The sequence below is a fragment of the Labrus mixtus genome, chromosome 12, assembly GCF_963584025.1.
Source record: "Labrus mixtus chromosome 12, fLabMix1.1, whole genome shotgun sequence".
In the NCBI taxonomy this organism is placed as follows: Eukaryota; Metazoa; Chordata; class Actinopteri; order Labriformes; family Labridae; genus Labrus; species Labrus mixtus.
The window spans coordinates 11,534,159-11,550,875 of NC_083623.1; the positions used below are offsets into that span (position 1 = coordinate 11,534,159).

Below are 16,717 nucleotides of genomic sequence, written 5' to 3' on the forward strand. Positions count from 1 at the left end.
CCTCAAAAGTCACTGAAACTAATTGATATTATGCCTGACTATCTTATCTACCATGTCTTATATGTAATGAGTCTTCTCTGTCTTTTCCACAGGACATCCAGGCTGAGGTACCGTCTCACCTGCTCCGTCTGAAGGTGGAGGTGGAGCGAAGTCGAGTCTGTGTGATCATACAAGACTGCAGAGTGGAGTTGGACAGAGAAGTGCACGCCCTGTCTGGTACCTGCACCAGCGAGAGAGTGATCAAAGAGCACAGAGTGAGACTAAGCTTTGGTTTAACAACACATTCATCAACGTGACTGTGTAAAAGAAAGATGAAATCACTTAATGTCTTCATAATCAGCGTCCTTCAGCATCTAAGGTTCACAATGTCCTCCTCTCTTATCTCCAGACTTTTTTTAGGGAACGCAAACCTCTGACTTCTTGTGAGAAGAGGATTAGAATCATGGAGGATCTGTGTCAGAAGTTACCTGACAACGACCCGGCTTATCGCGCGTTAGACTCCACCAGAAACGTTGTAGAAGAGGTTATGGAGCAAATCAAGAGCACCCACCTCAAGCTGGAGCAGCACCCTGATAAATGGAAAGACTGGAACGAGAGGTAGGGATTGGAAAAAAAGGCAAAGCGCTCTTAGTAGCTTCAAAATCTAAAAGACAGTTTTATTGCTCCAAGGGGTTCAACTAGGGTTTCCTTTTTTTGTAGGTTCTGTGAGCTTTCTGATTGGGTCTCTTCTCAAAAGAGGCAGGTGAGACTCTTAAAAGAGACTTCAAGAAATTCCAGCCACAAAGAGCAAGTTGATGCTGCTGTCCAGGTGAGCTAGCACTTAATATTTTCTGCCGTTGGAGCAGAGGTTAAGTTATAATCCAATACTACTTTATCTCAGAAACCTGCTTGTAAATTGATTTGTTTGCACAATTTCCAGGCTCTGCAGGAAGCAATAGATGCCCGAGAGGAGAGCCTGTTGTGGCTTAAGAGCCGTCTTGCTGGGCTGTCTGAGGTTAGCTCTGATCTGGAGGTCCAGAGACAGAGAACTGCTCTGGCCAAACTCTCCACTGACCTGCGGGCTCTCTTTTCTTCACTTTGTCAGGTATTCCAAGAGTTTAAAAGGAAAAACATAAAACCTGTCCGTCTCCTTAGTTTTCTCAACAGAATCTTTGTGTCTAATCCTCATCCACAGTGGGGTGAGGAGGGTTCTGCTATGTTCCAGTACGAGGAGCTGAGGGAGGAGGTGCACGGTGCACTGGAGGAGGTTCTGAGAGCACGCAGGGAGGCTGAGGAGCAGACCAGCAGGATACTGGAGGCAGAGGGGCTGGAGGAGGCAAAACAACTTTACCTTTTTCACCAGGTGTGTGTAGAGCAAAGGAAGCAGTGTGGTTTTATTGTGCACAGATATTTTGATAATGGGAGGATCAAATGACACTGAAATAGGTTGATTAATATATAGTATTATACACAAGTTAAAGTGTGTTTCTATGGAAACATTTCTAACTTCTTCAATTTCTGCAGTCAACGTCTCTATTTGAATTTTAAGATGTAGTTCGACCAAATGGAAATGTCATTTTTGTTTGGATTGTGTGTGGTTTGATTGATGTAAAGGAAAGTAACCTCACATAATATTGAAGTTAATTTAACAGCCCCTGAGGGTCTAAGATCTGCTGAGACAAGGTGTTTTAACTACTCGCCATTAGTGATTTTTAAGATGTAGAGCCAACTCAGCAGTCTCTTGTAAGATTGAAGCCTTTTTTTTAGTCTCTGACATTACATGAAAAGAAAAGTCACCTGAAACGTTTGAAATTCTAAATCAAACCCTTTATTTAATCTGGAGATGCCCCATAATTGACCCCCCCCCCCATTGGAAATCAGCTGAGACAGCAAACCAGTTACAGTTAAAAAAAAGAAAAAAGATATCTATATTAGGGAGAAAAAAACATCCAATATCAACACATTATATAATGCAGATATGTTCGATCTGTAGAGATAGATAGGTGTAGATATAAACACTTCTTGGGTTGATCCCTCTAATGTAGTTATCAGACACTTGTGTGAGAGACTCAACTGGACAGTAACTGCCACTGCTTGACACTGTGGAGGGTCATAATGCTTGTTGTAATCCACGCTGTGATACATGTTGGTTGCTTACTCCACTCGTCTGTTACAGCAACACTTAAAGCGCCTGCACGCTAACAGGAGAGAGGCGGAGCTCCTGGTGTCTCACTGCCGACAGCTGCAGAAGGGGGAGACGCTCAGTGAGTCTCTCCGGGAGCTGGAGGGAGCTTTCAGAGAGGTGGACCGTAAATCAGAGGCAAAGGAGCACAACCTGCAGGTACAATGAGCCATGTTTTTTCTCACGTGTGGCGTGTGCTAATGTGTTCATGTGTTCATGTGTAAGCATCCACACGCCCTCACAGTGATCATTGATTCTTGGATCTAAACAAGGTTATTGATTGTTGTCTGGTATTTTAATTTAGTTTCTTTCTGTTGTCTTTGGATTTGTTTATAACCCTCTATCACTGTCATCAAATTGATTCAGAGGAAAACATTGTTAAGCACATAAATGAACACAAAAACATCAGAAATGAATGACAATGTGTAAAGTCTGTTCCTATAGTATTAAATTACGTTTTTTAGGGAAAAAAAGTCTAGTGAGATTTCGGCCCGATTATTTTGATCCAAAATGTGATTCTGGAAGACAAGTGTGTACATGTTCTGAATAAAGCCCACTGAGATTATTCTGCTGTTGTTCTTGATCTCAAGGAAACTCTGAGCTCCTGGCAGAATTTTGAAGCCGACAGAGAAACCGTTTGGAGGTTTGTCAGTAACACAAACGAAGAGCTGCACAAAGAACTTATTTTCAACAACGTGGACAGCCTGAGGACGGAACTGGAGCATAACAAGGTATGAATGGGCAGAACATGTGTGTGTTGGTGAACATGCATGTATCGTATGATCTGTATCTTCCTGTACTAAAACACGCCCTCCTTTGGCCTGTAGGAGCTCCTAACAGAGAGTGAGGAGTTTTCCATACAAGCAGATCTCCTCCTGGAAAAGGCAGCAGATGTTCAGCTCGGCCCGAAGAATCAGACTCTTCTTCTGCAGCAGGCCCAGTCCAGCAAGGAAGCTGTCGCACAACTTCAAGACCACCTCAACAAGAAGTACATCCCATCCTCATCCTTATGTCTCCCATGCCTTTGAAATTTGAAAGAAGTGCTTTTCTTCTCCCTGCTCCTGTTTGCTTATGGACAGTGTTATCATGAGAATCATATTTCATGTTGTGTTATATTTTTTGGGAACCAAACATTGAAATTAGTAAATAAATCAAATATGAAAAGAAATATGAAATATACTCAAAGTAAAGTATTTTGTTTGATTAGGACAAATCTAGAGTGTTCTCTAAAGTTTTTCCCCCTGGTACATTTATATTATACTGTTTCAAATAGTTTTTGCCTATCCTTTCAGTGTTGTCCAGCTGGAGATGGTGTGTATGCGGTGGGAGCGCTTCAGCAGAGAGTCTGAGGCTGTCTCTCTGTGGATGAACAAGACAGAGGAGGAGTTAGACGCTGTTAGCACCTCCTCCTCCACAGATCGCCTGGACAAACAAATCAGCAAAGTGGAGGTATTCTACACCTTGTTTTTATGCTCTAGGTCAGTCCTTTATAGATGATCATGATACTGACTCATACACAGCTCCTGTAATATATTTGGATATTCCCAAATAAACCATACAAAGTATTAAAGTAGCTCTGAGTGAAATTAGTTTTGCTGTCTGCGCTTTAGTCCATAAATGACAGTAACGGAGTGGCCTCGAGGTTCTTAAGATTAGGAGGAAATAAAATGACATTTTTAATCTAACCCGAGGGGAAATTGGGTCAGAGCTGCAGCAAAGACTCAGACACAGAAAAGAAATTGATCATATTGAAGAAAATATAAGCTCTGCTTGCCTGATCTGGGCCTTGTCAATCTCATGTCGACCCAGGGCAAAAAACACCCAAAAATCCTGCAGAAGCCATTTGATTAGTTACGATTTCATATGCATGCCTGAGTCAGTACTTTGACACAACCTTTTCCAAGGGAGATAAGGGAGTACATTGAAGATAAAGCACAGCAATGTCTCCGCCTTATCATTTTTTTTATTTTTCTACTATTTTATATTCTGTCATGTTTATTTTCCCCAACTCCTGCCTCTTATACTTTTCTGATTATCACTCCTTTGCTGCTTCATCCTTACAGGCTGTGGGGGAGGTTTTAGACGAGAGACGGGTCGCGCTGGCTCACATGGAGGCGGACTGCGAGGCCCTCTCGATCTTTGTGACCCCCGGGGAAGCTGGACGTATTCGGACACAACTCGCACAGATGAGGCGTAACTGGGAAGAGATGAAGTGGAGGGTAGAGCAGCTCGGAGGCCAGCTCAACCAGAGCGCCACATACAGGCAGAGATATAACGATAACCTTGAACAGGTACACAGCAGCAGTGATTGAATAGGGTGGGGGCATTCATTGAAATATACTGTGCTAGTTTGAGTGTGTTAACTTCTGAATGAGTTAAGTTTTGTCATTATCAGGTCAAGAAAACAATGAGTGATCTTAAAGAGAGGCTGGACTGTCCCGTCACATACTGCACATCATCATGTGAGACATACAAAATCCTCCAGGACCATATGGTAAGAAAAACCACACAAGGAATGGAATTGTATTGTTACGTCACAAAATCACAACATGTTACTGACACTGTACGATTGGCATCATCATAATTATCATGTTAGCATTATTTATATTCAAGAGTAACTCAGACTGGTACCCTCGGTGGTTTAACAATGTCATCAGAGCTGATGACAAGTGTGCTTCTGTGTCCTCCAGGAGGTCTGCCAGGCTGTCGAGCAGCTGAACCCCAGGCTGATGGCTTTGTGTTCAGCCGTGAAGAGGCTCGGTGAGGGCAGCCAGCTGGAGGAAGAGGTGGCTAACCACCAGCAACAACAGGCAGAGTTTATGGCAAAAGGCGCAGAGAAGCAATCCACATTAGAGAGCCTTCTAGCACTTTGGCAAAGGTAAAATAAACAACATTTGTATGGTTTTATTTGAGCTTATTAAAGATATTGGCTCATTTGAAAACGGAATAATGAACTTAGTGTAAGAAGAAAAAAATAATACTACACTGGTATAGTGGTTTAAAAAAAGAATATAACCTTATGCACATGTGCTGAATGTGTAACTGAATTAAATATCCAAGGATCTAATGACTATTCATATGTATTACGCAATATGTTGAATACAATAGAACAAGAGAGTGCAGCAAATATGTAAACAAATTTTTTTTAAAAAGGAATTAAGACAATGTCCTACAGGAGTAGTGTGTATTTATTGTGACCTCCCTTTGCACTTAGCACATCTTTAACTCCTTTGAGGAGACCGTCTTGAAGTTTCCTTAGTAATCTTCTGGTATGTTATAGCAGGCTTCTTTCAGCACATCTCAGACTTCCTCTTTAGGGCTGTCTGTTATTTCTTTCTCTGTCCATGTGATCACATACTGCCTCTATACAATTCTAGAAAATAATTTTAAATGTTTCAGGACAGAAAAAGTTCTCAGAATCATAAAGCACATTTCTTTTTTGTTAGAGTGTGAAAGAAGTCAGTGGTATCTTACCTTTGGTCTTATCCTGGATATTTATTATATGCGCTGTTTAGCAAATGAAAATGGACCTGTAAAAATAGTTGAGCACAACTATTCCTTAACTGAACAGTACTTTTTCTTTTTTGTTCAACACACGTATATCAATCTGATTGTGTAAACATTTCTATTTCCCCTTTCATTGTGCATGTGTTCTTTTTGCTGAATCCTTCTTTCTATGCCAATCTCCTCTTTTATTCCTTGAAACATTCCCTCATCTTAGGAGGATGCAGAGCAGCGAGAGCTTGTCTCTGATACAATCTGTCTGTCCCCCAGTCAGCCGTCGCCTTTCAATTCCAATAACATGCTTTTGTTATCGCTTTCTTTGATCGCACAATAGACTTCCACTCAAACAATTCTTTCTTATTCTTCGCATTCAGGAGGGAAAAAAACAGTGAGCTAGTCACTTAGCAGATTTTTAAAGTGATGTTTTTTTTTTTTGTTGTATTTATCCAGCTAATACCGCACTTCTATTTCTGCTGATAAACTCTCGCTGGGTTTGTGTGTGTCTGTGTGGATGTGTGTTCCTCTGCGGTCAACCTCATCTTCTCCCCTGCAAGTGGCAAGTGTGTGTGTGTATGAGGGATTACCTAAAGCACAGGATGGTCTGCTGAGATATGGTTCCCCCATTATGACACTGTCACTGATACTGGGGCTTGGTCCTAAAAAAAAAACACACACAAGACAGACAGTATCAGTTTGTGTGTGTATGTATATGATGGGGTTAGTTCAGAGACTGCTAAAATCAGTTTATGTTTGATAGTCATTTACAGCTGATTAGTGCAACAGAAAATGTATTTCAACTCAATACATTTTGCTTGGCTTCACCTCTGCATCGACAGATTTGAAAAGGAGCTTTCGTCCATGAAAAGTTGGTTGGGAAGATGTGAGTCTGTTTGCTGTCCGGACTCTGAGCTGCTCTCTGCAGACAAAGAGAAACTTAGGAATGAACTACGAAATGTGCAGGTACATCGTTTTCTCTACTTGTGTATTCCTTTATGGAAGCCCTGAGCTGCATTCAGACTTTTAATTCATCCTGTTCCCATGATAACGATCTAATGTCAGTAGTTTTCTCTTCTTTTTTTTCACATTATAACAGATTAATCTACTCCATTGACTCAAAATATCAAGGCTTGTTTTTTTTGTGATAACGGGATAATTTCTAGCATAGTGGGAACAAAACAATAGGCCCACTTTGTTAACTATACCATGTTGTCATTGCCCACACCAATCAGGTTAACTAATTAATGAAGTTAAGCCTATTTCAGTTTGTTTTGTGCTTTTGCAATTATAAATTAAATATGTGGATGCATATAAGCTTAGGGGTTCCGTATTTTCTTTTTAACATATTATTAAGTGTTGATCTGACCTTTTTAAGTGTTATTCTTACTGCTCCTTTTGTACACTATATCTTCTGATAATTTTTGTGTTGCGAAATTACAAAATCTTTATTGACCCGTGTAGGAAATGCAGAGGGAGACGCCATCGTATGAAGCTCTCCTCCACGGCCTTTTGAATCTTGGGCTGTGTCTGTATCCCACAGCGCCTGAAGATCGTACACAAGAGCTCAGTGATGACCTCACGCAAATACAACAGAGATGCACTGCTTTGAAGAGCAGTATATCACACAGGTATTCACATGATTCACATTTGTCTTCCTCTGCTGAACTTTATTCAGCATTCTAAGATATTTTTTTTTTTGCCTATCAAAACCATGATCTCATATTCTTCACCCACACTGTCTCCTCCTCTATTTTAGACTTGAGCTGTTGGAGCCTCAGTTGGAGCAGCTGGAGCAGTTTGATCAGGCTCTGCTGACTCTGACCCAACGGAGTGAAAACTTCCTGTCTGGCTTGAGAAGCTCTTCCCAGGTTGATATTGCTGATCTTGAGGCTGCAATTACAAAGCTGAAGGTGAGAAATCAATAATTTGCTGTCAACAAAGATGTCCTTTATGGGCTCTGTTTATTTGGGAAGTTACAGTAAGCAAGTTTATATTGATTCCTGTTGGAGCTCATACAGATTTCCCTAATTACTCTATCTTGTTGCAGGAGAACGAGGTGCAACTACAGGCCTATGCATCGATGAGAGAGGCTCTGCAGCAAAGAGAGTCGTCCCTGATTCGCTGTTCCACACCAGAGGCCCAACAGGAGCTGCAGGGCTGGAGAGAGGACTGCCTGCAACCCCTCAATGAATCCCAGCGTCTACTTCTCCTCCGCAAAGAGTGCCTGACTGAGTTAAAGACTTTCCTTGAGAAGCATGGAGCAGCAGCTGAGGCTGTGCGTAGACTTCAAGAGGCAGTGGAAGGAAGGGGAAGCTGGGACGGCTCCAAAGTTGAAGAGCTGCATCGCGGAATAGGGGAAGTGGCTACAGATGTGGCCCGACTTGAGGCTGAGGCAGTTGGCTTGGATGGTCAGTTCGCCAAAGCACAGTTTTACCTGTGTGGGGTAGAGTGGCAGAGGTCCAAAGATGTGAGCCCCCCCCATGGAAGAACGTCATGCAGGGTGCAGGCAGTGTCTCTCAGTATGGCCCTGGAGGAGGTTCAGAGAGGCGTGGGGTGGAGGCAGAGTGAGGCAGACGCTTTAGGGGCACTGTGGAGCTCCTTCAGGGAGAGGAGGGAGGAGGTGATGAAGAATTTGAAAAAACTGGAGGATGAAGCGAGGCAAGAGGCGGCCAGAGAGAGTTCAGTACAGGCCTTTCAAAACAGGTATGCACCTTGCAATTCCAGCATCTTCGCAATATTGACATCATTTTAAGCAATATCGTATAACCCCCTAGCTAAGGCTCTCGGACAATATGACCATTTTTTAGGCTAACAAACACTAATTTTCTGTTCTTACATGTACATGTTCTGTACTTCACTGATTTAATTTTACGTCTTTCATATTTTACTAATATGAAGGACGTCAAGGCCATTGTTATTGTGTGACAAAGGTTGAGCTATTTCAGCCAGTTTGATAATAACTTGGTGAGGAACACTCCCATAGAAAATCTTTGTCTCTACTTTACCAGATGTGTTTCTCTTTGAATACTGTATTTTGTTGAATATGCGTGTCTCTGTCATTGTGCCTAACTGTAAACTGTAGATTCAAAATTCTAGATATATTGTATTGGAATCGGGCTAGTAATCCTCATTGTTTCCTTCTGCATCCATTTCTCCCAGGCTGCGTTTCTTTATTCAGCTAGAGGATGAGCTCCAGTCCCTGCAGCACTCCCAGCGGTGGTTAGAGGAGAAGGGAGGCCAGCTGGCCCAGAGAGACAGCGAGCTGGCAGGGGAGGCTCTCAGGGAGGTAGCAATTGTGAAGACAGCCTGGGAGAACGTCAGGACTCTGATCACCAACGGGTAAGGAGTAAGGCTGACAGAGAGGGATTTAACTCTCTTTTTGTTCAATTCCTGCTTTGTGTTTTTATTCCTCGTGTTTTCCCCCTTCAGTCAGGAACAAAGTGGAGTTCTGGTAGATCTTCTCCGCCACTTCCACCACCTGAAGTCAATCCTCACCACCGTTGTTGAGACTGCTCAGGCTGTTGCACACAATCTCCCCGACCACAACCATGATGCCCAGGAAGCCAAGAGGACTTTCATACGAGTCAGTACTTCATGTTTTTCCTAGAACACTTTTATTTACTCCTCCATTTCTTTTTTAAGGCAAGCATATTATGAACATTAAATTATAGCTATGAAACATCTCTGTCAAAGTCCAAGAAGCTAAATGATCAAGTCTGTTGGAACAGAAAAACCAATGATTACTTTACTTTATGAACTTTTTTACACAGCATTTTTTTACTAATATTTAGGGAAAAAAATCCAATTTATATGGAGACAAAAAAACATGTGTGGGGGCACCTTAGTTTGTAAAATAATCCTCATATATCATGTCAAATTAATCAGTTGTCCTAAGAGTGACAAGAAGGTATCATCCTCTTCTTCTATATCAAAGTCGGTCCATTTCTCCCACGTCTTGGCAGAAGTTGCTCCTTTAAGTCATAGAGAGAAAATCATCTTTTCCATTACAGAGATTTATTAAACTATTTCCAACCATTCTCTGAGGTTTGGAGTCCCAGGTTTGTAACTTGTTTGGCATCAGAAATGCTTGCAATAAATCTTCTGTCATCAAATCAAGATGCAGGATCTTAACATCATTAGGAATCATATTGTTTTTCATTCTTTATTTTTGTTGTTGGATAGCAGTTGATATAACTGAGCTCTGAAACAATGACAGCTTTGTCGTCCTCTTTTCTTTAAAGGTGATTAGAACTAGGTAGATTCGATGTAGATAAAGAGAATACATAGGAGATATTAATAACACATCAAGGAGAGACTCCAGAAGAGAAAAAGTCAAATTTAATAAGGTTTGCTAAGACAAGACGGCATCACAGGATCCATGGTTGGTCAACTCAACAAAATCTGTCTGTAGCTGCTTTCCATATTTTACCCACTTGGTCCACAGTATGACAAAACATCTCTCTGAAAACAAAAACTGAAAATGATCCTTTCAAGTCGAAATCAAAATGTGAAGCAGGTATTTATAGGTGCATCTTGCAGAGCTCAAAACTTTGATTCTGCTTTTATTTTTATTTGTGTTTAATCACTAGGATTTATTTTGCTTTTCAGTCAGTTCACTGAAATCTCAGAAATAGAATTGCATTCTAACGGCCCCTCTAATTCAAGTGTGTACAGTCGATCTCCCTCTAGTGGTGGTCTGTTGTCATATCGTCTGCATGTTCTCTGTCCCTGTAGCATGAAACAGTGCAGTCTGAACTGATAGAAAAACAGGAAGACATGGACCAGCTCATCAGCACAGTGGAGGACCTGCAAAGAGAGCTGGAGAAGGTTCCCCACTCGGATACGAGCTTCATCCAGAGAGACACAGAGACATTAAGAGACCAGTGGCTGGAGGTGAGTGGTACACAATAACATATGCTGCGCATTTGCTTTGACAGCTAAAATAAAATACTTTATCAGAGGAATATATAACATTAGTATAGAAACACTACCTGATGAGCGGGTTAAAATAATACCTTTTTCACGGCATTAATGAATTGTCCTAATCCCACAAATTCACCTCAGGTCTAGATCTGTACTAGGAAACCCCTTTGAAGAAAATAACACAGTTTTTGATGTTGTTTACTTTCAGAAATCAATTATGAGATCCACTGTTCAGCTCTACCAGGCACTAATGCTGTTCCTTTTTTTAATGATATTTATTTCTGTCTGTTTTCCCTTTTTTCTATTTTCTCCTCTTACGGGATTTAGTTGGCTGCTCAGCTGTCACAAATGAGACAGAAATATAAACAAGTCTAGACACGTTATCTGCCTCCCTGTCTCGCTCTCTCTCTCTCTCACTTCTCATCCCCACATCTGTCAAACCAATTAAGTCCTGCTTTCCTTCCATCTTCTGGTAAAGCATACTGTCCCTTGTTACTGAGAGAGGGAGAGAGAAAAGTAAACCCAAAGGGGGGGTGGGGGGGGGGGATCATACCTCTCCTGTTGATTGAGATGTTTTCGGTATTCATATAGACCACTGGTCTCTCTTCCCGTAGGTCTCAGAGAGGATACAGACAAACACAGAGAGGCTGGGATACTGCGTAAGCCTTTGGGACGACCTCAGGTCCATGGAGCAGGACATCAACCAATGGAGCGCCAACTCCATCGCTGATCTCACCGACAGTGTCACCAATCTCAGCGATAAAGAAAACGCAGAGGCCCATCTTGACACCTTTCAGGTCAGGAGTGTTTGAATAACGATGGTGGTGTCGTAACACTGACTTCACAGCAGCTGTGATTTAATTGAAATGCCCTGCACTTCAATCTGCAGGCTGAGGTCGAGAAGAGAGAGCAGACGCTCGATGCCCTGCAGGAGAGAGTGACGGAGCTGAAGGAGCGAGCAAAGCTGCAGGAAACCCCGTTACAAATGCAGGTGAGGGGGGAAGAGACATGTTGTTGTTAAGAGCAAAGAAAAATGTACCACCAAAGATCTGATTTAATGCAACTGGATAGTAATCACTCTGTGTAATAAATAACTTATTTTTATAACATCATGTTAGGGTACTTTGTGTAGCCATATTACTTTGTATGGTTAGAGCAAACCTCTCAATCTGAAATATTTACCATTAAAGCTCCTGTGAGGAACTTTTACTCACACAAATTTTTGATATTTATCGCTCATGGATAATCTCTGCTATGGAAGATGTGAACAAAGGCTGCTTCAGCGGCATGTAGTTCATAACTTCACTTGACACATACCCAGTGGCAGTGGTTTCAGGCATTAAAAATAACTATTTACAAATAGTCAATCATTATGCTTAGCGTCTTGTTTGCTTTTGTAGGTCATAAAGAGACATCAGTTTCATTTTCAGATCTTAAACAGCTAACAATTCCTCATAGGAGCTTTAAACATGTTGGACTTATATGTAATGTACTTCAGATGCTACAAAAAAAATAAAAAAATTCTTAATATAAAAAGCACATAAAAGCACATTGTTAATACATTGTTTAAATAGGAGTTTGTAAAATGTCTCTAATTTCTTTTTTTATACAGGTCCTAGAATCAGACCTCAAAAAGAAAATGGCCCATGCGCAGGAAGTGTACAACCAGGCCAAACACACTCTGACCTACTTCAGTTTCCAGAAGCAGCGACTGGAGGACCTCATGTCCCAGATGGCCGAGCGGCTGAAGGCAGTTGAGGGCTCCTTATCAGACCTCACTGAGGCTACTTCTCCTGAAGACATTGGCACTGTTAAGGTACAACAACGCAATCCACTCAATAACTAAACATATCACGTTGAAAAAGGATACTTTAACAGGTTACACACTCCCTTTTCAGGACCTGCAGGGTGTTGTGCAGCAACAGAGGGCAGACATGGACTCGGCTCGAGATGCCTTGAGTGCTCTGTGCAGGTCTCATCCCTCTCAGGAGTTGTCATGCCTCAGCTCTGAGCTCACCACCATTGCAAAGCGAACAGAGGCTGTTGCGCAGCGCTGTGCCAAGACAAGGGGTAACCTGCAGGATGGGTTACAGCTCCACTTCAACGGTATGGGATGTGAATATGACTTAAAACTAGAGCGAAGAATTTATTTTAGAAGCATTTGTTGTAAATGTCGAGTTCCAGTCCTGTTTTAAGCTGACCTGCATCTCTCTCAACCTGTCTGCAGTCTACCTTGGCAATTAATGAACACAAGCACATTCTTTCCCAAGCTAAAGCAGACAGGCGAGTTGCAAAAAGTGGCGGTTAAATTTAGTTAAATCATGTTAGGGATGAAAATACGATTCTATACGAAGCTCTCTAGAGAACCTGCCCTGCACCGCAAATAAGGCATTGACGGTCTTATGTGCCTTAGTAGATCACATAGAAGCACCCATATTAATTTCAGTGTGATTCATACCCAAATAAATTAGCTAAAAGCTTTAATATGGCTGGTTTATCCAAAGTTGCCTACCCCAGCTTCAATTTAGCATTTTGTTGAGATTAAGTCCATCACACCTTGTTTATTTATGTCTTAGTTCTTTCTTTATGGTTCTGTAACAATAACTTATAAAGTGACTTTCTGATTTCCATATAAGGAGAAAAAAGCATTTTAATATCACTTAAACTCTCATGATCACCAATTCAAACATGGCACAACTACAGGATGCAATGTCATTTGTTCGTGTTAGTGTTACAACAGATTTACTGCTGATTATCCTATATGTTCCCCAGAGAACGCTCAAGCCGCCCACTACAACTCACACTCCATTGACACACACTGTCTGGTACACTGGCGCGCTCTCATCCTCAGGCACACACCTGTGCCTCAGAGAGTAATGCTGCTCTCGTCACATCTGCTCTCCAGGGAGTCATTTTGGGCTAGTTGGCAAGGCAACCCAGCGTTGCACAGCATGGACACGCCCACACTCCCCATCTGGCTCAACACATCACCTCCTCTCTCCCTCCTCCTTCAGGCTTCTTCACTTTAAACCTTTTTTGCCTTGCTTACTTTTATCACACAACAGTTTTTCTTTGCTTATAGTTTTTCCTTATAGCCTGTACTCTCTGTCCCTCTGAACAGAGCTCGTCCAAGACTTCCACTCCTGGCTTGCAGATCAGAAGTTGGAGCTTAAAGATTGTTCTAATCAATCTGGAGATGTTTCCATCCTTGGGGCTAAGTTTCACAGGCTAAAGGTAATATTAGTCATAATTTAATACCTTTTTTGTCGTGGTGCAAACATTGTGGTAAAGTGGAAATGTAAAAATGGTTTTCCAATGTTGTTTTTTCACAACATGCTGCTCGTTCTCGACCCACAGGTGTCAGTCGAGCAGATGTCCGAGGGTGATGAGCGTCTGTCTCGGGTTTGTGAGGAAGCTGAGAGGCTTCTGGTCCACCTGTCTAAAGCTGGAGCGGCACAGGTCCAAGAGCATCTTTCGTCCTGTAAGAGAGAGTGGAAGAACTACATGGACAGTTGCTCTCAGAACCAACAAGACTTGCATGAGAGCATCGAACTTCTGAGAAAGTATGTACAGTTATCACCCTTGTTGTGTATTTTATGTGTGCAAAGGAATTTGGACAGAAAGGTAAAATTCCTCTCCTCCGCTCCCGCTTCTGTCTTCTCCCAAGTTTTAATGGCTCCGCTGATGGTATTAGAAACTGGCTGAAGCAGATGGATGTCAGCCTCAAGAGCGAGCCTGTTTTAGGGGCAGAGAGCCAGCAGGGAGTCATGGACATCACAGAAGAGCTGGAGAGGATGGAAAACCTCCATAAGGAACTGCTTGAAAGAAGGTATGTGTATGTGGGCGTGTGAGGACATATGTTATAGAAACCGCAGTATGGGCTGTTAAATGTTCTTAACAATAACATATTTGATTGTCTCATGCAAGGGACTCCATTGAGCATCTCTGCCAGGAGGCCCAGTCTCTATCTGAAGCAGGCCGGGGGTCAGGAGGAGAGGTCAGAGTGACAGGCCAGCTCCAGATGGAGCACCAGGCTCTGCTGAAGGCCGCCAGGGAGAGACTGCGAGGCTGCCAAGAGAGCCAGGCCTTTGGAGAGACCCTCCAAGGGGTCTGGGCCTGGCTGGAGGAGATCCAAGAGAGGCTGGGTACAGTAGACAGCACCATGGGAACCAAAGAGCAGCTAGAGCAGAGGCTGGAGACTGTGCAGGTGAGGTGGGGTTTTGCAAATAGACTACACATACCTGTAATTTCCCTTGAAATATTAGTTAAATGTTACATTTCAGAATTCTTCTAATGAACACAAGGGGGAGCTGTTAGTTTGAACATTTCTGCATCTGAATTCTTGATGTCTAAATCCAGTTCACTCTGACCTCGCTCTGTTTGGACAGGACATCCTGCTTTTGAAGGGGGAGGGGGAGGTCAAGCTGAATATGGCGATGGGTAAGGGTGAGTTGGCCCTGCGAAGCTATGGCGCCACTGGACAGGAGGTGGTGCGCTCTCAGCTGCAGGAAGTGGAGGATGCTTGGGCAACGCTGCTTGTGACTGCCATGAGCTGCCACAGGTAAACTGTTGCCGCTTCACCTTACCTGGAATATAAACTGATTATTCAATGAAGACGAGGTCCTGCCTTTAAGCAGCTAGTTTAATTTGTTTGATTGTAGAACTTCTTTTACTGAAAGTGAAAGCAGCTGTTAAACAAATCTCATTCAGTGCATCTTAATTTTTTGCTTTTGAATGTACCATATAAAAAATTAACTGCTGGAGGATTAAAAGGCAATTTACCCGTGTGCCAAAAAATGGTCCCTCCCGGGCTCAGGTTATTCTCATCATGACAGAGTCATGTCTCAATGCTATTAATTACCATTGGGTTAAATACATAATTAGACGTATTTATTTCCATTTGGTAACTCTGATTGATGAATCTGATTTTTGTCTCTGTGTGTGTGTGTGTGTGTGTGTGTGTGTGTGAGACATTATGCACCTGCATCAGTTTGTGTGTGTGTGTGTGTGTGTGTGTGTGTATAATCGAGCAATTATGGCCCCTCCTACAAAAAAAAATTGATCTCATCAGGGACTAAGTGGTGGATGGCAAACAGCGAGTCACACATGGGGTGTGTTTGCGTATTAAGGCAATGGGAGAACAGTAGGCGAGGGGTAGCAGGTGAAATAGAGGTTTTTACGTGTGTGTTTGTGTGTGTCTATGTTTTCTCTTGTGTCTCTGTGTGTTAGCAGATTTTGGCGTTATTTGTACATGCAGGGGTAACAGATGGCAGGGAAAATGATGGGTGTGTATCTGTACTGTGTGTGCTTGAACCTCCAGATAAAGGGGGTAAAGGCACTAAGCCAGTATTACAGTCAACCACAGTATATCACTTAGACATGTCATGGGTATGAAATATAAACTCTACTAATCTATTAGAATTACAGAAGTTATACCAATGTTTTTGTGTTCAGATTTGTATCAGTAGCTTTTTATGCTTCAAGATTTCAGAGTTAAAAGAAACCAGATTATCTGCCAATCAGTATCAATGATGTCAGTACCTGTTGGACTATGAAGAACATGGAAATCATTGCTTACTTTTTTTACCTACATTTAACACATTTTGAAACATCTAAAAATGATTTGTGCTTTTACCACATCAAAAAAAAATAAAAAAACTGTTTCTTTTGTGTTCTACCTATCTCTAAATGATGTTTTTTGTTATTTCAGAGTTTTCTCCTGTTTTTTCATGATGTGTAACTCTCTTATTTCAGTCGCTTGGAGTGGACTGTGTCTCAGTGGGGTGGATACCTTGAGAGTGCTGCGCAGCTGCAGTGTTGGATGGAGGTTGTGGAGCGGGAGGTGTGCGCCCCTCTCACCCCTCAGCCAGGGCCCAGAGAAAAGGCCTCCCAGCTAGAGAGACTCAGAACCCTGCTAGCTGACTTGGAGGACCACCAGGTGGCACTGTCCAGTCTAGAAGAAAAAGCTAGAGAACTGTTCAAAAAGACAGGTGACGCTGGCTTTAACCATGGTGCCCGTACCCAGCTGCAGGCACAGTTTGATGACCTCACAACCTTGGTAGAGGTACAATACTTATTTATCTTATTTGTGAGTAAAAAATAATAATATTGTGAGTGACCACATAATTTTTT

The 16,717-nt window shown here is 42.3% G+C and overlaps 1 protein-coding gene across 1 annotated transcript in view; it reads left to right on the plus strand.

Moving 5' to 3' along the window:
• syne1a (spectrin repeat containing, nuclear envelope 1a) overlaps positions 1–16,717 on the plus strand; it is a 125,223-nt gene that overhangs the window by 25,912 nt on the left and 82,594 nt on the right. Inside the window, exons 24-52 of the mRNA XM_061051988.1 lie at positions 93–254; positions 389–597; positions 700–808; positions 920–1,084; positions 1,175–1,342; positions 2,156–2,320; positions 2,752–2,892; positions 2,989–3,149; positions 3,454–3,610; positions 4,225–4,452; positions 4,557–4,655; positions 4,852–5,039; positions 6,502–6,625; positions 7,124–7,290; positions 7,419–7,572; positions 7,710–8,365; positions 8,822–9,001; positions 9,092–9,245; positions 10,397–10,555; positions 11,200–11,382; positions 11,475–11,576; positions 12,198–12,401; positions 12,484–12,691; positions 13,707–13,819; positions 13,943–14,148; positions 14,253–14,414; positions 14,513–14,792; positions 14,974–15,146; positions 16,340–16,649. Of these exons, the coding sequence (XP_060907971.1) occupies positions 93–254; positions 389–597; positions 700–808; positions 920–1,084; positions 1,175–1,342; positions 2,156–2,320; positions 2,752–2,892; positions 2,989–3,149; positions 3,454–3,610; positions 4,225–4,452; positions 4,557–4,655; positions 4,852–5,039; positions 6,502–6,625; positions 7,124–7,290; positions 7,419–7,572; positions 7,710–8,365; positions 8,822–9,001; positions 9,092–9,245; positions 10,397–10,555; positions 11,200–11,382; positions 11,475–11,576; positions 12,198–12,401; positions 12,484–12,691; positions 13,707–13,819; positions 13,943–14,148; positions 14,253–14,414; positions 14,513–14,792; positions 14,974–15,146; positions 16,340–16,649 (5,487 nt within the window). The remainder of the gene's footprint in view (positions 1–92; positions 255–388; positions 598–699; positions 809–919; positions 1,085–1,174; positions 1,343–2,155; positions 2,321–2,751; positions 2,893–2,988; positions 3,150–3,453; positions 3,611–4,224; positions 4,453–4,556; positions 4,656–4,851; positions 5,040–6,501; positions 6,626–7,123; positions 7,291–7,418; positions 7,573–7,709; positions 8,366–8,821; positions 9,002–9,091; positions 9,246–10,396; positions 10,556–11,199; positions 11,383–11,474; positions 11,577–12,197; positions 12,402–12,483; positions 12,692–13,706; positions 13,820–13,942; positions 14,149–14,252; positions 14,415–14,512; positions 14,793–14,973; positions 15,147–16,339; positions 16,650–16,717) is intronic.